General features: G+C 30.7%; 2 protein-coding genes across 2 annotated transcripts; one reads left to right on the plus strand and one right to left on the minus strand.

Annotated features, from left to right (window-relative positions):
* Window positions 1-1,864: 1,864 nt before the first annotated feature.
* On the minus strand, window positions 1,865-5,149 carry UGT85A4 (UDP-glucosyl transferase 85A4). Its single transcript, XM_039040951.2, has 3 exons — window positions 4,424-5,149; window positions 3,589-3,984; window positions 1,865-2,696 (listed from the first exon to the last, which is right to left on the minus strand). The coding sequence occupies exons 1-3, from the start codon at window positions 4,932-4,934 to the stop codon at window positions 2,152-2,154; spliced, it is 1,452 nt and encodes a 483-aa protein (XP_038896879.1). The 5' UTR covers window positions 4,935-5,149; the 3' UTR covers window positions 1,865-2,151.
* Window positions 5,150-16,807: 11,658 nt separating this feature from the next.
* On the plus strand, window positions 16,808-17,688 carry LOC150034068 (uncharacterized). Its single transcript, XM_090317206.1, has 2 exons — window positions 16,808-17,080; window positions 17,281-17,688. The coding sequence occupies exons 1-2, from the start codon at window positions 16,808-16,810 to the stop codon at window positions 17,686-17,688; spliced, it is 681 nt and encodes a 226-aa protein (XP_090173332.1).
* Window positions 17,689-21,917: the final 4,229 nt, after the last annotated feature.

Consider the following 21,917-nt stretch of genomic DNA (forward strand, 5'->3'; position numbering starts at 1 on the left):
TGGTAGGGAATTAAAGTTACCTGTTGCTCTCCAAGAATAATTCTTGTTTGGCTAAGATCACATGATATATATATTAATTCATAATTAGACACACTAATTTTAGAAACTAAAGAGATTATGTGTTGAAAGTTCTTATTTGTATATGTATAGTATCATAGCTAATTCTCGTCCTAAGTTGTCTTGTAGTCGATAAATATTTAGAAAATGAAGAAATTAAGAGCTTTACTTTAAGACTTTAAACTTTAAAAAAAGATCAATGTTAGGTGGTATTTTCTTTTGAAAAGTATCAGAGAATGGTCGATAGAGTTAAAACAAGTCGAATGATTAGTCATACTTTTTCTTCTTCTATTCTTAATAGATATAAAACACTTTAATAAATTTAATAATATAAATAAAGGAAGATTTTCAAAAATAAAAAAGTGAAACTATTTATATAAAATAGCAAAATTTAATCTTCTTTAGTAGAGATTGATAAAAGTCTATCGTACTAATAAAAGTCTATCATTTATATTATGTAATAGATACATAGACGCTATAGAAGTCTATCAATATTTGTCAATATTTTTTTTTTACTATTTTGTTGAATAGTTTAATATTTTTTTTGTCTATGAAAATTTTCTAATAAATAACTAGGGTGGAAAATTGACATTGGAATTAAAAAAAAAAAAAAAAGGAAAAGAAATCTAGATAATCGAATTCGATAATTTATAAAACAAAGTAAGATTTTTTTTTTTCAGTCAAACACAATATTTGAGATGGAATTAGCCAAATTACTTATTAGCATAGCTGAATTGAGTTGACAATTTAGCATTTAACATACGTGACAATTTTTATTCTATTATATTTTTGCAATAGACAAGTAATTCTTTGGGTCTAAATAAATAAATACAGAAATTTGAAAATAAGGAATGTGATAAAAATAGAGTTGTATTTCATATTTTTAAATATGCATTTGAAACTTGATTTAAAATTTAAATTCTAATATAAATAATCTTTCAAAATGTATTTGATAATATATTAAATTATAAGACTAATTATAATTATTCACTGAATATTAAATTGAATATAAAGTATTACTCAACTTATTTTATGTAAAAAAATGTATAATTATTATTTTGTAATACTATATAATTATTAAACATTTTAATTCAACAAAAATAATCGAGTTTATAATATGAAATATTATATTTGTTTAAATAAAGAGTTTTTCAAAAGCTGTTTTTATTTTACTATAAGAGAGATGGATAGTACTAGGGATGTTCAAAAAATCTGATGATCTAATAAAATCGATCAACCCAACTCAATCCATACGGTTTGGGTTGGATTGGATTATCAACTCATTTGGGATTGGGTTGGGTTCAAATAAATGAAAATTTTATGGGTTGAGTTGGTTCATGAGTTCATCTAATATAATCCAAACTACAAATTCGAGTTTATTATTTATTTTAAAATATATATTTTTTTTGTTACTTATAATAGACTTATTTATACATATATTGATTTTAATTTTATTTAATTCAAATATTTTTTGAATAATTTATTCACCAATCACTCTTAAGTACTTTCTTTGCACTTTACAAAGAAAATTTTCACTATATAAATTAAAATTGAATTGTTAATCTTAATTCAATATATGAAAATAATTAAATTAGATTTTTACATATTTACGTTTTGTTTCTTTTTAAAACAAAATTTTAAATAAATGAATTAATCCGAACCAACCCAACCACAATCTAACCCAAATATTTTATAGTTGGGTTGAGTTTATTTTTAATAAAGACTATTTGGATCAAAGAAATTTATAACTAATCCAGTAAAACTCATTTGTGGCACCATGGTTTTGGAAGTAAAGAATGATGTGATATGAGATGAATTTAAATGGATTTTATTATTGCAAGTTGCTAACGAGGATCTAATATAACACTAAACCAGAAAATATATATAATATTCCACAACTCTCGGGCAACAATCAATTATGGGGAGGATAATATATCTACACTACGTTTATTTGTGCAGTTCATACCAAAAAAAAAAAAAAAAAATACAAAAAAACAATATTTTTATTTCTTTCTGAAAAAAAAATTGAATGTAAAATTAGATGCGACCTAAACCGCATTTACTCTTTATCATTATTTTAATTTGAAGAATGAATTAAGGAGATTGAAGCAGCACTTTATGGATCAAATTGTCGAGATTTTGCCAAGATGAACCGGAGTGAGGCACTGCCGCATCGGCCGCCAGTTTCTTCCATTGTTGAGCTCTGTTTCTCATCTCTTTTCCTTTCTCTCCTCCCATTAACTCCTTAACCTGCTTCTCGATTTCTTGTCGTTTAACATTGCTATCAATTTCCATTCCAATTCCCCATTCTGTGCAACAATATCTACAATTCGTTTGCTGTTCGGCGAAGAACGGCCAGCAAATCATCGGAACTCCGCTCACTATGCTTTCCAATGTCGAATTCCATCCGCTGTGAGTCAAAAACCCGCCGATCGCCGGATGTTTTAGAACCTCTTCTTGCGGACACCAGTTTGCTAACATCCCTCTTTCTTTCGTCGCCTCCACGAACTCCGGTGGTAGCACCGCCGTCTCCCCCGCCACTAGATCCGGCCTAATGACCCATAAAAATGTTTGTTCACTGTTTGCGAGTCCCCACGCAAATTCCTTCAATTGATCTTCGGTCATTACTGTGATGCTTCCTGTGTTAACCATATAAAATAAAATCAATTTACTTCTAATTAATCTAACATAATTTGCTCTTGGAGCTTAAATTTTGCAATGCCATTTTTTTTTCTTTCATAGCTAGCTAAAATTTAATATTCACTCTGTATAACATTGATTTAAAAAATCATGTCAATTTTTAAAAATTGAAAAAAAAATTTAAATTTTTTGTTTTTGTATCTTAAAATTTTGGTTAATAATTTAACTCTTATATTCAAAGATGCAAACCATTATAATAAATTAGGAGAACTTTTCAAAGAAAAAAAAATCTAAAATCAAAGGAACTTTAGTTTTTTCTTCTTTTTTTTCCAGTTTTTTTTATTGGTCTTCTTATAATTTCTTAATTTATGACGTATAAGTCTTTAAAGCCATTTTTTTAATTAAGAAAAAAAGTATTTTAACTTTGAAAATACTCCTAACAAATAAGTAACATAATAAAAAATCAATAAGTAGCGTTAATAAATTTAATTTTTAAAAACTAAATAATTATATAAATAGTCTATGACAATTTATCAAAATGAAAAACAAAGATTAAAAGCTTAAAAACATTTTAAAGCATCATTCAAAAGAATTAAACATATAAACACTATTTTCACCGATGTGTTTTCTAGTTGATTTAGGAATATTTTCAAAACATAGATTAAGTTATGAAAACTAAAAAAATTAAATCCTATTGGATCAATTTCGATTTTTAGATTTTAGATTTGGCAAATTCAACTTATTAGTACTAGTTGTACTTAATTTTTTTTTTTTTTTTTAAAAAAAAAAATCATGCTTTTGGCTAGTGAATAAACAAAACCAGTATAATAATTTTCAAAACCAGAAAAGAAATAAGAGAGAAGATTAAAGTTTTGAATTAAGTAGTAGTACCGAAGTTGACGTAAACGACGGAGTTAGGGGACATTTGGTCAAGCCATTGAAGGCAAGTTCTGTCTTCTTTCCACAAGTTGGATCCAAGAGACTTCAATTCAGAATCATCAACTTGTTGTTCAAGGAGAAGTTGAAGAGGACCAATTGAGAAAACAGGAGGCAACAAAGAAGAAACAGCTTCCAAAGCTGCTTGTTCTAATGAAGCTGTTGTGTTCAAAACAATGGCTGATGCTCTTTTAGCTCTTTTTGTTTCACTTAATATGAAATCAATCATTCCATCTTCGGGATCTGTTGTTCTAATAAATGTTGGAATATCCCTTAATCGAATATCTTTCATTCCTGGAATCCAATCTATTTTTGTATCCAAATATTCCTTGTTGCTTAAATAGCTTTCATCTGCACACACCAGCACATCAAACATAAACAAACAAGTTTCTAACATCACGTATCCTTTCGTAACGGTTTGGTTTATGGAAAACTTAATCCTGTTTTTCGTTATTGATTTCTTCGTCATGTTGTCTACTTTTGAAGAATAATTTAAGCTCTCTTGATTCTTAATTTTAAAAATTAAGCTTATAAACAATAATTTATTTTAATAAATTTATTTATGTCTTCTACTTTTATTATATAATTTAATTTTTAAAATCCAAATAGTTGTGAAATGGGATGATAATTTTCAAAATTTTGAGATTTTTCTTAAAAGAAATAAAATTGCACAAGGATCCAAATAATGTATTGATCCTTATCACAGTTCAATTCCAATTCATGAAATTTATTATTATTATAATTAAAAAGAATGAATAGTGACAAGAACAGAATAAAATAAAAATGGTACCTTTGAAAGGAGTGTATCCTCTGTCAACAAGTTGTTGATAATGAACATAAGCCAAAAACCCACATGCACTAGTTGTCCAAAACAAAACTTCAGGAACTCCAAGCTCCTCTGCCACGTCGAGGGTAAAGCTCATAACCCCATCAGACACAATACAACTCACCCTTGGAACATTGGGAGAACAATTCAGCTTTGAAACGAGCTGCTTAAAGGGTTGCAAGCACAACCGTCTCGTCGACTGGCACAACGACGGAATATCTTGAGTGGCGTCGACGTCGGTCGGGGGAAGACCATCGGGAATGGACTCGAATCGAAATGACGAAAGACCATCGAGAGCGGTGGGGCCTCGGGACTTGAGGAGACGATGGTGGTTGAAGTCGGTGTTGACGAAGGTGATGTGAAAGCCATGGGAATGGAGAAGCTTGGCTAGCTTCAGCATGGGGTTGATATGGCCTTGAGCCGGATATGGAATGCAAACAGCATGGGGTTTTTCAGAAATGGAAATAGAACCCATTTTTGTTGTTGTTGCTTTTAATGTCGAATAGAGAATTTGAGAAGGAAGTGTTGTGAAAAATGGTAGTGTTTTAGGGGGTTTTTATAGGGAGAGGGTCTTAAAGAGCATTATGGGCTGATTATTAGGCCTATTTGTTCACTTTTGTGTTTGGTCAATTATATCGGCCTTAAAATATAAGAGAGATAATATATGGAGAGAACTAGAAACTCCTAATTTCTCTCAAAGGATACAAGTTTGACTTGTAAGATTGCACAACTCACCAATTACGAAAGTTTTCAATTTCCAAACCCTTTTTTTTTTCCATTTCATTCTTGGTTATATAAATGTTTTTTTTTTTTTTTTTTTAAACTTCAAATAAGGGAGGTAGAGAGGTAGGCGAGCGCATAGAGAGGTGGAGAAATTATTGGAGCAAATCAAATCACCATAATTTAATTTATATTCATTGATTACTAATTACATATGATCACATCGTCGCATGTGATATTTACTCAATAAAATTTGTCACATAGGTGCATATTGAAGAATATTTTGCATGGACATCACAATAAGTAGGAGTTCGGTATTTTGTTTTGGTTGGCCTTAATTTAGTGGGGCTACTTATTTATTATGCGTGTTTGGCACATGCGGTTTAAAAGTGCTAATTAGGGGGATAATTTTTTGTTTTTAAAAATAGTAAATAATGGTATTTGTAGTTTTTGATTAAAACTTTAGAAAGTGTTTAGAACACATAGTAGAGTTGGAAGAATATACTTTTTTAACTCACTTTCTGTTTAGTCCATGATATTTTATTAACCACTTATTTTTTTTTTATTTTTTTTATAGGCAGTTGAAGTTTGAACACCTTTAAAGCTATTTCTGAAAAAATTACAATTCTCCCTTTCGACTGTTTTGTTTCCTCACAGCTTCTTTCCTTTTCCCAACGTTTCGTCTTCATCCCATATCTGTAACCTTCTCCATATTTGAAACCCTAACCACCTTGTTGCTGTCGTCACTCTGTTTTCATTTTTGTAAAGATTTTTCAAGATCTGTAATCTTCTCCGTATCTCTCGTTGTTTTTTTTTCCATCTCTGTAACCTCCTTTTATATCCTTGCATATTTTCATATGCTAAAGTACTTGTTCACTGTGGTATTTTTGTCCATATTCATGACTCGTAACCATCTCAATCCATTATGGTCACATACTCTTAGTTATAAGTCTCGATCATCAAACTCATCCATCTTAGAGATGAAAAAACAATGGGCAAATGAACGTGATCCTAAACTCAGTCCATCCTTGTGTTTCCTCAAAGATGAATGATTTTCTTTTACCTAATTTTCAAAGAAAAATTGAGGTTGTTGTTTTGCAAATGTTCCCAGTTAAGGTTTCAAGACCGGATTGTTTTCCAACTATTTTCTATATTAAAAAAAAAAAAAAAATTGGGACGTAGTGGGTTAGAAGACTACAAGTGAATGTTTGGATGTTTTGAATAATTCCAAGCGGGAAGCTCTAACTCTTATTTGTGTTTAGTTTAGGTAAATAATTCACATACTAACTTAAACATTGTAATATACTTGATTCAGTATTACAATATTGCGAATATTCTTACATAGATGAATCCAAATTAGAATAGTGAATCAAAAGAGCATCCAATACTTACTAATATATATTAGATTATATTAAAAAAATGAAATCGTTGTCAAACGAATTAAAGATATTTTTTTAGAAAAAATGGAGATTTAAAATATAGTTTGAATTAATTTTCATTTTCTAAACAAATGGCTAAATTGGACGGCGAGAAAAAGGGAGGCTGGGAATTGGGCAATGTAAGATACCGACATACCCAAATATCGAGGCGGTTCCACAGACCATAAAATAAATGCATTTTGAAATTTGTATAAAATAAAAATAATCAGACAAAATTCACACTACTTTCCTTAAATTGGTGTAACATATTAATGTTTTTTTTTTTTTTTTTTTAAGTTTAAATCTTATTTGTTCCTTTTTAGATTTAAATATTTTTTTCAATTTTATTCTATTTTGGTTTTTAACTTCTAAAAAAAAAAATGTTCCTTTTAAAGAGTTAACAAAAAAATGTTCCTTTTTAGACTTTAGATATATTAAGCAAGATGAAGGTAAAGTAAAATACTAACAACTAACACATTTAAATATTGAACGACCAAAATTTTAGACTAAAAACGTCTTTTAAATTTTCTCGCTTGGTGACTTTATTTAAAATTGAAACTCAAGATTTATTAGCATAGTTAACTTATTTGGTAGTATAATAGTCGATTTGCTATTTTGTTAAAGAGCCAATAAAAAGGATTGAAATAATTAAGTACTTTTTAAAAGTTTAAAGACTAAAATGAAATATTTTAAAAGTTTAAAGATGAAAATAAAATAATAGATTCAACTGGAAAATCTGTCCATGCGAGGCATTTAAAAGAATAAAAGGAAAAAAAAAATAAAGAGAAAAAAAAGATTATGTTGCTTTAATGTAGGTATTTAATTTGATTTCATATGCAATGATGTCATTCCATCTCTATAATAAAGATCTGTCGGCCCCAATATAATAAGCTTTATTAAATGCTATGTTTTGGCTAATTTTTTTAATACTTAAAAAGGATAAACATTTTGATTATTCAATTTGATCCACTTGATGAGATTCATGTGAATATCTTTCAATTTATTGAGAGAGATTTTAAGTTCAAATAATAGTAAAAAATAAACCCAATTAAATTACAAATTTGAGGTTTTTTTTTAAATTTAAATTCTCATTTTAGGTTTTAAGTTCTCAATATATTTATTTTAATTCTCATACTTGTCATGTTTTGTCACTCAAATGAGCTCCATGTCCCACTTTAGCCCAAATATTTATCACCATAACATTGACCTTATTTATTTTAAATAAAATAATAATTAATGAAAATAATTATTTTCTAAATAACAGACATTATGAAAATTTTAAGAACTTAAATAAAATAAGTTTAAAAACTTAAATATCATAGTCATATTAACATTTTTTAAAAAAAATTTTAAAAAATGATTTTAGAAAAATTTAAAGATTAAAATATAATAATTTTAATGTAGGATTGTATCAACAGCAGAAGAAGAACAAGGATCATCTAAGCATTCAAATTCACTAATTTTGGCATAATATAAAGCATGCTTCTGTAGAAAAAATTGGTTTCAAGACATACCTCTTGTAGAACTTCTTCAAAGCTTCTTCTCCAGCTGCAATTTTCTCCATATCTTATTGTAGACCACCTCAAGATCTTTCCCGCTATTCCCTTGGTGCTCTAGATTGAGTTATGGGACTCAAAACAAGCTTGAATCAAGGGATGAAGGAGAAAAGCTCACTGCAGCAACCTTGTTGAAGAACCATTCTTCAAACCAAATTTTCTCTCAAAATTCTGTAGATTGTATGCCCGATTTTCACTCCAATCTCTTCATTATATTGCAAATCAACATGCAAAGAGAAGAGTTGCAACTCATGCTTGGAGAAGACAAGGCCAAGATGTTGCTTCATGTGTGAGCTACTTCAAAGATGGATAATGGAAAAACTCATTTTTCAATTTTGGGTTTTGATTTTCCAATTTTCTAATTTTATCTAAAAATCAAAATTTGATTTTAAGAAATGAAAAATTTAATTAATTTCATAAATTAATTATTAAATAAAACTTAATTAATTTAATATCAAATATTAAATTAATTTTAACACATATCCATCTTTATATATTTAAATCATATTTAAATATATAAATTCTCCTATTTCGTTTATTTCTAAAATTAAACATAATTATATCTCATATAATTACTAATTCCCTTAACTCTAATTTGAACGTTTCAAATTAACTTATCACGTTATTCTAGAACTAGTTCGTTACGAGCTAGTAGTGGGACCTCGCAGACCTACAAATCATGGGCTCCAATGATCCGAGATTAATTGGCTAAACTCAATAGACCGGATTAATATCTATTCATTAACTAATGGGTCATACCACTAAAGTCCATAGTTGCACTCCCCTATTATGTTCACATGATTTAACCATAATCAGCAAGTCGACCCTTCACAGATTGTTCGTAATAACGGCTGGGTCAAATATCCGTTTTACTCCCGAGATTACGTCTTATTCCTCAAGTCCCTACTGATCCTCTAATGTACAACTGGTTTGTGATCCAATCACCAAACCAAACTCTCTTAGCATAGTGAGAGGGTGGGGGCCCCTTGTTCAAGACTTGGATTCAGTACTTGAGAGAACAACCTTTCTCCTATCCTTAAACCGGGTAGGTGTGAACTCCTTCTTGCACTCTATGTCCCCAGCCATCTATCTGGTCTTATCCCTGAAATGGGAGTCTTATTGAGCTGGCATTGTTGAGCCAACCCTTAACTATGCAAATTTAAGGGCAATCCCAAATAAATAGGAGTTCATAGTTAGCTCAGGATTAAGATCGAGTTACCTAGGTCATCTAGGTGAAATAGTCAGTCTTAAACAGTAAACAACGTTATAAAGTAAGAGTGACTTATTTCTTGATCCTGATCTTATGCAAACTCATTGCATAGGACGCCCCCACTCCTCATGTCATAACATGTACGAATTAGAATCACATCGTATGTAGTACTTTACAACTCTTTGTAACAACTACAGAGTAGGCCGCATCCAATAGTGTTACCAAAATAAGGTACCCAATCTCATTCATGTACCATGGATCATTTTGACTATTTATTCAAACCCGATCCACTCTTATGTCTCCATATAAAGTTTAAGTACTCATACAATAGTCATGAGTCTTAGTTTATTGGATTTAGACTTTCATACAATTTATGAGATCAATAACAAGTATATTGATAATAGAAAATGTTTATCATTTTATAAACGACGAGTTTTAGAACACAAAACCCAACATTTAAAACTTCAAAAAAAAAAAAAATCATACTAAAGTTGGATGGTCTAGAAAAATTGGAAGATTTTCGGATACCCAATTGAAATTATAGGAAGATGAGGGAGAAGATGAAGAGAGAGTGGTTTTCGTTTTTATTATTAATTTTATTATTTAGCAACTTTTAAACTTGTGAGCTTTAAAAATTTAGAAAAGTTATGATCTTATTGTAGTAAACAGAAATATATTTCTCAAAATTTAGGAACTAAAAAATTAATTTCGAAAATTACATAATCAAATAAATTTAGAATAAAAAAGAATAATTATTATTTTTGTGTGGGATTAGAGTCGATAAAACTTTTAAAAACACACGTTGAACAAAAACTACCGTATTTTAACAAATGGTTTCAAAATTAACATTTTCACAAAGCCCTAAAATGTGAACATTACACAACATTTCTTAGATTAGTTTTTTACTTTAAAAAATACAATTATATTTAAATATTCTCTCAAAAAGTTTTTTCACATGCTTGTATTATTATCGCATTATTTTCAAGTTCAACAAACCATAAATAATTATTTCAATCTTTCTGAACATAAATAATGTTCTCTTAAATTGTGTTTGTGAGTATTTTGAGAAATAGTGATTTTAACCCAAATTAATTTATTAAAAGTGATTTTTATATAATTATTTTTTATGCTTGGACACTTTTTAAAAGCAATTTTCAATTATCTTATTATTAATTTTGTTACAAAAGTTCCCAACCACTAAGGGACATGCTTTTGATTAAAAGTATGATAAATCATGTTAATATTTGGTTTTACAAAGAATTTAAATTTAACTAAAAGTATCTCTAAATGATTCATGTTTGTTTTCAAAGGTAGGTTGGAGATCATCAAATTATTAAAGAAAAAAAACATGAAGTTTGAGATAAAAAAAAAAATAGAGGCAAGAAAATTGTATAGAGAGAAATAAATGTTTAATAGAGAACAAAATAGAGTAATAGAGAAAATTATCAAAAAGAAGAAATGTCAGAGGCAAAGACTGACCACACCATGGAGGTTGAGGTCGAAGAGTCTATCTTTTGCATAGGGTGTGCCCATCACTCTTTCAAGTCCAAAAATCTCACATAAGTTCCAATCGAGTTACCAAATAATTGGATTTCGAAAAGGAAAAGAAGAAGACTTAGGTCAACCTCTTCTATAAATACATCTATGTAGATTGTAACTTGAATTCTACTCTTAAACTTCTAAGCTTTCATACCCTTTCACTCTCTTACTTAAACATTAGAGTGTGTGTGGCAAACACCACACTTTCTCTTTTGCAGGTCATATTTTCCTCTCTAAACAAATTCGACGTTGGTGCTACATGAATGGTAGTTGTGTTTCCTCTCTCCAGATTTTGGCATCAATAACTTTGAAAGAGAAAAAGTTAGAGGGAGAGAGAAACTAGATAGAGTTAAAAAAAAAACCATTGGAAGAGAGAAAAAAAAGTGAAAATTATTTTTTTTTTAAAGCATATGGTTTTTCAAATATAATAAAATAAACTAACTTATTTATAAATGTAGTAAGATTTCATTGTCTATCATGTTATATCGTGACATATTTTACTATATTTAAAAATATTTCTAGTAATTTTGACATTTAAAATTAGAGATAAAAGATTATAAAAATTTTATAGAGAAAATTAGGTAGAGGATAAAAATTAGAGAGAAATAAAGAAAAATATGGCAAAATTTTTTTAAAAAGAAAACTATAATTTTATGACAAAGTAAAGTGAAATTAGAAGATAATTTTTTTAATATGAAATAATAGTCTTTTTAAGAAGAAAAATTACCCATAAATATTATATCACCAGACTTAAAATATTGGGACATTCTGAACTAACTTACTTTGATACCATCTTAAATCACCAATTGATTCAAAAGGTTAAGCTAATAGGTGAAAGTAAATTTAATATTATATAATCTAACATTAAGTATGCCGAAAATAATTTTAATCATTCGAAAGTCACTCCCATATATGTCTTTAATAAGTTGAACTATGTATTATATGTGGTAAATCTTTTTGTATTATTTTAATAATGGGTTTATGGTGAGAAAACAATTTGCTTTAATTAAATGAAGTATTAAATAGAAGTATCATCAATTTCTTTTAATGTTAATTCAAGCTCAATTCAACATCAACGGTGGATTATGATCTTAACAATTGATTTATGCATAGGTCAATGTTATCGTATAGTAAAAGATTGAATCATCGATTTTGATGATAGCTGTTGATGTTGAAAAACAGATCAATTAGTACATTTTTAATGTGGAGGAAAAAATAATCCAAGTGCCCTAAGAAAAAAAAAGAAAAATGAACATCAGTGTATTGTCAGGCCACCGACTCTTTAATGCTCAAGTTAGTTAGAGATGAACGAAAGTAGTATAGAGTAGTTGCGAGTATTTTTAGCATACCTTTGACGAATGACTTCGACCACTTATATAGATTTAGTCTTATGTGATGATACTTATGCTCATAATGACCATTTTCTTTAATTCATGAAATCGCTAAGTTGTTAAACTTTTGGCAAATTCCACAATCAATCACCCATCCATTCAACTATGCATTAATTCATGTCCATTATGATAGTGGACCACTACTACTCAGCATAGTGTGGAGGTCCCATGGCACTGCCAAATAATGAATCTTCGATGGTAGTAGTAGGCATTACTAGGATCTTCATGGTACCACTAGACACTTAGTGGCACCATTAGCCATTAATATGGCCTCCATGGCACCATTACCTAGGGCCTACATGATATTACTAAGCTCCCCATGAGTCCTTGGTAATCTTTAAGCTCCTCATGAGTTGTATGAGCTACCATACTAGGCTCTCCACGGTAATCTCTAAGTCCCTCATGATGCTTCTGTGCTATTATTAATGCTTCCTCTAAGTTTTCTTTAAATTCTTTGTGGATCTTCTAAGCTATCTTGAAGATCCCTATAGGCTCTCTTAGCTACCATTAGGCTTCCCCATGGATCATCTGAGCTATCGCTAAGTTTCATCATGGGTCTCATGAGCTACATCTAAGCTGCTTATGGGTCCTCTAATATGCTATCTTCAAGCTCTCCATGTGTCTTCTAATCAGCTACCTTTATGTTCCCTCATGTACCCACTAAGCTATCTTTAAGCTTTCTTTGGATTATTTGGGCTACTTCTAGACTCTCGACCAATCCACTAGGATAGTTCTCCTAAGGCCATCAGTGTCTATTGGTAAAATGTAGGATCCATTCGCTTTAGTTTGTCATTTCGAACCTCTATCTCTATCTATAGGTGTTCTGTCTCTCTAAACTCTCGATTTCGAATCACTTTTTTAATCTACCCTTAACAATGTAGTAATAAATAATTGTACACAATTTAATTTAAGTGATAAATCAATTGGCCATAATATGTATTAGTGAAGATTTGAATTATTCGTCCGACATTTTATAATAAAGGTTAGGGACTTTAATTAGAGAATTAATGGATTTGTTAAAAATTGGTAGATATAAATGTTGTTTTTTTTTTTTTTTTTTTTGTTGAATCAATAAGAAATAAAGGAGTCCACTTAGACAGTTGATTTAATTAAGATGGAGTTGGTGGCAAACCAGGCTGCGGGTACGGATACTTAATGCATCACCCACACTTTACCCCATCTTTATATATCTTCTCTCGCTCTTCCTTTTCACGCGCATTTTAATCTTTTTTTTTATTATTATTATTCAACAAAATATGGGATGTAGATAGGATAATTAATGTTTTTTTTTCCACTTTTGAAAAAGGATAATTAATGTCTTAGTGATTGAGTTAGGCTTGAATTGATTTTTTTTAATTCTCACTTCGGTATAACACTATTTAGACTTAATTAGTAAAATATTAATAATTTTACAAGTTTTAATTTTGTATTTATCATCTAATTAAATTCTACAATATGAGGGGGGTTGCCTCCCTGGAGTCATAATACCACAATAAATTAGTTTTTTTTTTTAAAATTTATTTATTTGGTTGACGATATTAAAATTTCATTTGAAATTGTTGTAGCTTTTAAAATAATTATTGGTTAGAGGGTTTGATAAATGAATAAAAAAACTAAAATAGTATTTAGTAAATTTCAACTTAAACTTGAAAACGTAGGTTAAAGCGTTTGATACATGAATAAAAAAAACCATCTTATTCTAGATATAATAACTAAAATAAATTTATAATCAATTTTTTTTTAATTTTTTAAAATTTAAATTTTAAATAATTGTCTAATATGATAAATTTTGTTTGGTATAGACTAATTTTTAAATATTAAGAAAAATAATTTTATTTTAAAAAATGAATATGGTATTTTTTTTTTTAAGAAAATGACACATTTAACTCATGAAAATAGAAAATAAAATTTATTTGGTAAAAAATAGATAAAATATAAAATAAATCTTTTTCTAAAGTACGAAATTGAAAACTAAATATTAGTTAAGAAATTCTATCTCATTTTAGAAGAATCTAAAAGCTAGAAGGATACTGTTTTAAAAGTCAACGTGGAATTAATACTTTTTAAAAGTGATTTTAACAGATCTAATTTGAATGTGTTTTATCAAACATACACTAAAAGCCACACAACCGTTGGAAAAGGCTTTCCCGATGCTTTTTTTTTTTTTTTTTTACCGTCGACAAGGTTGTTGGTCGAAAAATTCTTATCACAATGGAAAAAAGTGACAGAAAAGTGGAAAGGCTTTCTCCCGACACTCATAGATTGACGTCGGGAGAAGTCACTTCTCCCTACCCTAAAAAATTGGATTTATGGCATCGGAAAAAGTGATTTCTCCCGACGGCCATATGATTGCGTCGAGAGAAATTGTCTTCTCCTGATGCCAAAAATTTGGTTTTTGGGTGGAGAGAGGTGGTTGCTCCCGACACCCACTTCTCACAATGCCAATATATGGGCATGAAGAGAAATCGAAATTGTGTACATGACATTTATCCCAATGCTAAGATCCTTAAGTTTTCATCGGGATAATCTATATTTCCCCACACAAATAAATTTGGGCATTAGAAGAGGTTACCTTTCCCTGAGCATAGTGTTGGAAAAAATCTTTAAAATATTTTATGCTAATATTGTTTTTCACGATGCCCTTAAATTTGAGGTTTAGATGAGGTTTTCTTTTCAAATTTAATTTTTATAACTTACTAAATATCAAACCTGTTTTAAAAATGTAGTCAAATAAACTAGAATCTTCAACATTTAATTAATTTTCTTCCATAATTTGACACCAAAATAGCATTACATATTATCTTCAATATTACAATATAATTAAGATATTAACACCAAAATAACATTATAGATTATTTCCAACATTATATAATATCCACAAAATATTAACATCAAATTAACATTATAGATCTAAAAATACAAATCTACAACCTAAATTTTGCTCGTCCAAAGATGCATTTTGAAGTTGATCCTTCGAGCTACCTACAAAATACAAATTAAAAAAATTTTAGTGTTACCCAAACTTAGACATAACTATGCATTTATCTCTATCTAATCTCAAACTAAATATAAGACTTGAACTTAAATTTAGTAACATAATATTATATACCAATCTCAAACTCAAAGTATTTATATATATATATCATCATAACGTCATAACATCATGACCGAATTAGAAGATGTCGTGCACCTTTTGCAACATTAATCGTCCTGCGAGCCACTCTTTAATAATTTTGGTCATGGTACTGATTTAGAAGAAGAAAAGCATATTACTTCACCCATAACAATTCATCTCAAACTGAAACCATCAACATGAATTGGCAAAAAGAAAGGGAAACTAATCATACCAAACAGCAAATCATCACAACCCCAAGTGTAATTAACTGAAAAAAAAATCAACACTAGAGAGTTGTTGTACATCCAATAGTCAATCAAACCAATTAAACTCAAACGTTCTATAAGCATTTTCTACCACCGTTCTAAAATACGAAATAAAGAATTTCAAAAAATCTTAATCAAGCTACGATCCAAGAAAGAGAAAGCATCTATAGTAAATACACAAGAGTTAATTCACCAATCAACCCACATATACATATTTTAATCTCAAACTCAATATATCATATACTAATCTCAATCTCAAGCTCGATGAAATGTAGAAACTATATTTTATATAACTTTAAATTTATGTTGTTACCATAATTACATGATAACAACATATACAATTTTCTAATTAATTTACTATCAAAGTTGAAGAGCTCATATCTATTTCGATTTATCTCTTTGTGATTTTATGAATGGTAAGATCATGACTTTCGAGTCATCCGTCATATTTTTTTATATCGTGTTTACAGCATTCAACTCCATCGATGGAAAATTAAAATCACAATCATAATCCAGTGGAAAAACATCCACCCAAGTATCACAAAATCAATAATTCTCTATAATAATAGTGATTAAAGGGCATATTTGGGTTTACAATTGTTGAAATAATCAGACTCCTAAAGCCTCCATTATGTAAAGCAATGAATGTATTTGGATAATAATTAACCAAAATAAAAATCAAAGAGAATGGATTATAAAATCATTAAAATGTTGTCTAAATGAAATGTCAATTATGACAGCAAAAAGTTTTGGTGTAAGATAAAATCCCAAATGGCAGCCTCTCAATAAGAAAAAGTAACACAATTGATGGAGCTTTGAACAAAATAAAGAGAAAATCAAGTTACAGAAAATCACAAAATTAGGGCTTCAAAACAAAAGTAAATTATCAGATTAGTATTTATTTTTATTCAGTTGTTGGGCTGTTAATAGTTACAAACAGTGTAACTAATATAAACGGACTATGTTAGTTATTTTGTTAAGGCTCATTTCTTCTGCATAAATAAATGGGCTATGTCCTTTTAATAAAATGAGTAAGGACAATTTTTTAAATACTCTTTGTATATGGTATTAGAAGTATTTTCCCTCTAATTTTTTTCACCCTTTCGTTCTTCCGTCTTCTTCAACCTCCCACCATGACCAACGAAGGCCTTCCCTTTGATACTCACGAACCAGTTAACCCTTACATCCTTCTTCCCAATAGCTCTTTCATGTCTTCGATTTCTCATAATCTATCCGATTCTTACATCAATCCTTCTTACCTTCATCACAATGACAATACCAGCCTTGTTTTAGTTTCAGAACTTTTGATTGAAGATAATTACGGTTCTTGGAGTCGAGCCATGATGATCGGTCTCTCTGTGAAGAATAAATTGGGCTTTATCGACGGATCTTTCTTCGTCCATCCGGTGATCTTCTTCCGGTCTGGATTCAAATTAACAATATTGTTATTTTGTGGATTTTGAACTTATTATCGAAGCCTATTTCTGCCAACATTCTTTTTGTTGATTCTGCACAAACCATTTGGCTCGACCTACAAGAACGATTCCAGAAGAAGAATGTCTCACGAATCTTCCAACTCCAGCGGACTCTTGCTACTTTGTCTTAGAATCAAGATTCCCTGAGTATGTACTTCACCAAATTCAAAACTTTTATTGATGAACTTAATAATTATTGCCATGATTGCAACTGTGGAACATACCACTATGGAGGACTTCGTGATATGGCTAATTTTCTTCAAACGGAGTATCTAATGGATTTTCTAATGGGACTTAACGAGTCTTTTTCTCGCGTTCGTGCTCAGATCCTCTTAATGGATCCTACTCCTTCAGTCACTTGTGCGTTTTCTTTACTACTTCAAGAAGAAGAACAGAGAGCCATTGGATCCTTTCCCTCTGCTCCACCTGCTGTTACTCTTGCCATTGCTGCCAATAACTCGAAGATTAATTCTTCCAAACAGCACAAGAATCGCCCTATATGTTCTCATTGTAACATTGTTGGTCACATGGTTGATTAGTATTACAAAGTTCATGGGTATCCACCTGGTTATAAAACTAAGCAGCAACAATGTCCTTCTAACAATGCTGTTAGTACCAACTCTACAAATTCAGTCACTGCTCTACCACTCAGTCCGTTGAATTCAAACACTGCTAATGCAATCCTACAGTGTCAAAACATCCTTTATCAATTACAGTCCCGATTATCAGCAACATCCTCATCCGGATCTTCATCAAACCTTTCGAATACTTCTTCAACCGACTCTTATGTTATAGGTACTCAATCTTCTTTTCAATGGATAATTGATTCGGGTGCATCTACTCATGTTTGTTGTTCAAAGAGTCTGTTTTCTACCATGACTGTTTGTTCCACATTTGTTACATTGCCTGATAAACATACTATATTAGTTAAGAATGTTGGAACAATTCCTTTTTCATCTGATTTAGTCCTCAGCAATGTGTTCTACTTGCCTGGTTTTTCGTTCAACCTATTATTAATAAGTGCTCTCATAAAGAGCTTGTCATCAGTGACTATTGAATTTAATTCTAATGGTTGCATAATTCAGGACAAGTTCACTTCAAGAAAGATTGGCAGTGCTAGTTTTTGGTACCTTGTTGAATCACATATGTGTTGTTACAAATAAAAAGGTTGTTATCTGGCATCAATAGGGTTGGTAACGGGGCGGGGTAAGGCCGGGGATGCACTCTTCGTCCTCGTCCCCGTGGAGATTTATAATCCTCGTCCCTGCCCCATTTCTCATTTTGGGGAGTCGGGGTCAGGGTCGGGGAATCCCCATTCGGGGACTGGGTCCCGCAGGGAAAAATTCATCGTTTATATTTATATTTTTAATTAATTCATTATTTAAAATCAATTAAATTTTGGTATCTATATTCAAATTTTAAATATTTAATATAACAAAATAGTATTATTATTATTATTATTATTTTATTTATTTAAATTAATAATTAAAAACATTTTAGATTTCATAAAAGGCTTAATATAATTATATTATGAAATAAATTAAAAAAAAGTTAAGAATAAAACAGTAGCTTTAAGCTACTGTTATATATATATATATAAATATTCAGGGTAGGTCGGGGACGAGGACGGGGTGGGGATACCGTCCTCGTCCCCGGTCGAGGACCCATTTTTTATCCCCGGTCAAATTGAGGATCGGGACGGGGACCCGTTGGGACTCGACCTTGTAGGGATTTTTCCTAACCCTAGACATCAAAGATTGGGTCGTCCTTCTACTGAATGCATCACTACTTTGTATAATGCTTTGAATTTGAGTCTTAATTCCCTTAAAAAACTTTCCCCTTGTAATGTGTGCCCTTTGATCAAACAAAAACATTTGCCTTTTGTTTCAAACAATTATTTGTCTCCTAATGCCTTTGATTTAGTTCATGCGAATATTTGGGCCCTTTTTCAACTCTTAGTCATGTTGGACATTCTTATTTTTTTGACAATTGTTGATGATGCAACTAGGTTTACTTGGGTTTTCTTAAACACAAGTCTGAGGTTTCTGTTATTGTTCCTCAATTCTTTAAACTTGTTGTCATTCAATATGACAAGAAAATAAAACAGTTCAAGTCTAATGCCCCTGAGCTAATGTTCACTAATTTTTTTTTTTTAAAGTTAATGGAGTTATACATCAGTTTCATGTGTAGCTTGCTCTCAACAAAATTCTGTAGTAGAAAGGAAACATTAGCACATTCTCAATGTTGCTCAAGCTCTATATTTTCAATCTCGTGTGCCACTAACATTTTTGGGTGAGTGTGTCTTGACTGTAGTCTTCCTCATCAATAGGACACCATCTAAGCTACACAATTGGGAGTCTTCTTTCCAGGAACTTATTGGTTCTGTACCAGATTACCAGATGATGAGAGTTTTTGGCTCTTTGTGTTTTGCTTCTACATTGACCCAAGGAAGGCATAAGTTTCAACCAAGAGCCATACCAACCGTTTTTCCCCCTGGTATGAAAGCTTATAAAACTGTATGATATTGCCAATAAACGGTTCAACTGTTTAAAGGATGTTATCTTTCATGAAAAAGTATTTCCCTATCATAACATTTAAGATAATGTAATGTTGATCCTTTTCCTAGTTTTGTTTTGCCTAAGTCCTTGGTTGATAATGCAGATTTTTCTCTCCTAGAACAACACAAGCACAACTCAGCGACACCAAACTCTATTACCAATAGTGATGCCCATTCTTCTGCTCATCCATCTATGCCCATACCAAATACATCAGACAAGCCCTCTCTTTTAGAAACTTAATCACCATCGCAACCAAACTCATCAGACCAACCCTCTATCTCACAACTTTCACCATCAACTTCTTCAGTACAACCTCTTCTCTCCCAGGCCTCATCATTTCCTTCACCTATACAACCTTTACTAAGGAAGTCTACTAGAATATCTAAACCTCCTTCTTATCTACAAGCTTATCATTGCAACTTGCTTACCAAGTCACCATGTACAAAAACCTCCACTAAACACCCTATTGATCAATACCTCTCCTATCAAAAACTCTCACCTCAACACAGAAATTTTACCATACAGATTTCTACTGTTCAAGAACCTAATTTTTATCATGAGGCTATCAAGTTTGATCAGTGGAGTTAAGCTATGCAAGCTGAGTTCATGCTATAGAAGCTAATCATACTTGGAGTATCGTACCATTACCCAAACGTGAAAATTCTATTAGATTTCGTTGGGTTTATTAGGTCAAACATAAGGCGGATGGCTCCATTGAGAGATACAAGGCAAGGCTTACGGCTAAAGGCTACACTCAACATGAAGGTCTTGATTATTTTGTGACGTTTTCTCCAGTTGCTAAAATGGTCACTGTCAAGACAATTCTCACTATTCCAGTCTCCAAACAATGGTCTCTCTTCCAGCTTGATGTCAACAATGCCTTCTTGAATGGTGATTTATTTTAGGAGGTCTATATGGACCTACCCCTTGGATACAAGCCTCTTGTCCCAATTCAGGGGGAGAAAATGGTTTGTCAACTACATAAGTCTATATATGGGACAGGCTTTAAGGCAATGGTTTGTCAAGGTTTCAGCTCTTTTGTTGTCTTTGGGCTTCAAACAGTTAAAGACCGATTACTCTCTCTTTCTCAAAGACAAAGATGAGACTTTTCTTGCTCTTCTTGTCTATGTAGATGACATAATAATAATCGGAGCTAGTCATATTCATGTTGAGCATCTCAAGCTTGCCTTGAATGAAGCTTTCAAATTGAAAGAGTTAGACAACCTAAAGTTTTTCCTTGGTCTTGAGCTAGCCCGTTCTCAATCATGCATATTTCTATCTGAAAGACGTTATGTTTTCCAGCTTCTTGAAGACTTTGGCTTTCTTGGGGCCAAACCAACTAGCCCACCGATGGATCCACATATAAAATTGAAGTGTGATGACAATGATCTCCTCCAAGATGCCTCTGTTTATAGGGTTTTAGTTAGGAAAACTTTTGTATTTGACTGTTTCACAGCCTGATATTACCTTTGCAGTCCACAAGTTGAGTCAATTCATGAGTAAACAAAAGGGCCATCGGGAGTTCTCCAGGAGACTCTCCAACCTTTATACTTGACGACAGTTCAAATTCGTGTCGGAAAAGTTGTCTATGCCAACAGTTTTTGGACGTAGCATCACGAAAGCCTATTTTTTTTGGCATCGGAAGATCCTACTTATGCCTACAGATATTTTAGCACTGGAAAGGTTTCGTTGGGAGAGAAAAATTCTTATAGTGGAATTTTTTTTCAAATAGTTTTTTGACACAACTAACGCAATGCCAAGCGTAGCCTAAATCTCATAATAGAAATAAAGAAAATATGGATTTTTATTCTCCATTAAAACTCTAAATTAGTAATGATATCCATTTCAATATTGATATTTTGTAGTGTGTCAATTTATGCACTTTTTCAGATGTTATTGAAAAAATAAATTTCATGTGAAACTTAAAAAATTTATATTAGTTAAACTCTTAAATTTTTATTAGGAAATCAATTCAAACCTTCAATACAACTTTCTTTTAAAATCATGCATGCATCAATTCTCATACTATATGTAGTTTTCACATGTTGGTTTTATAAAATAGATGATTATAATCAAAACATGGACTATTCTAAAAAAAAAAATCTTAACTGAGAGTCTAAAGGGTCAATTTATAAAAGTTTAGGGGTTAAATTGATAAAATTAATAGTTTACACAATTTTATTTAATACAATCTCATAAGCTTAAGGGTA

This window comes from Benincasa hispida, chromosome 9 (genome assembly GCF_027475165.1).
Source record: "Benincasa hispida cultivar pf3 chromosome 9, pf3_genome.v1.1, whole genome shotgun sequence".
Taxonomy (NCBI): domain Eukaryota; kingdom Viridiplantae; phylum Streptophyta; class Magnoliopsida; order Cucurbitales; family Cucurbitaceae; genus Benincasa; species Benincasa hispida.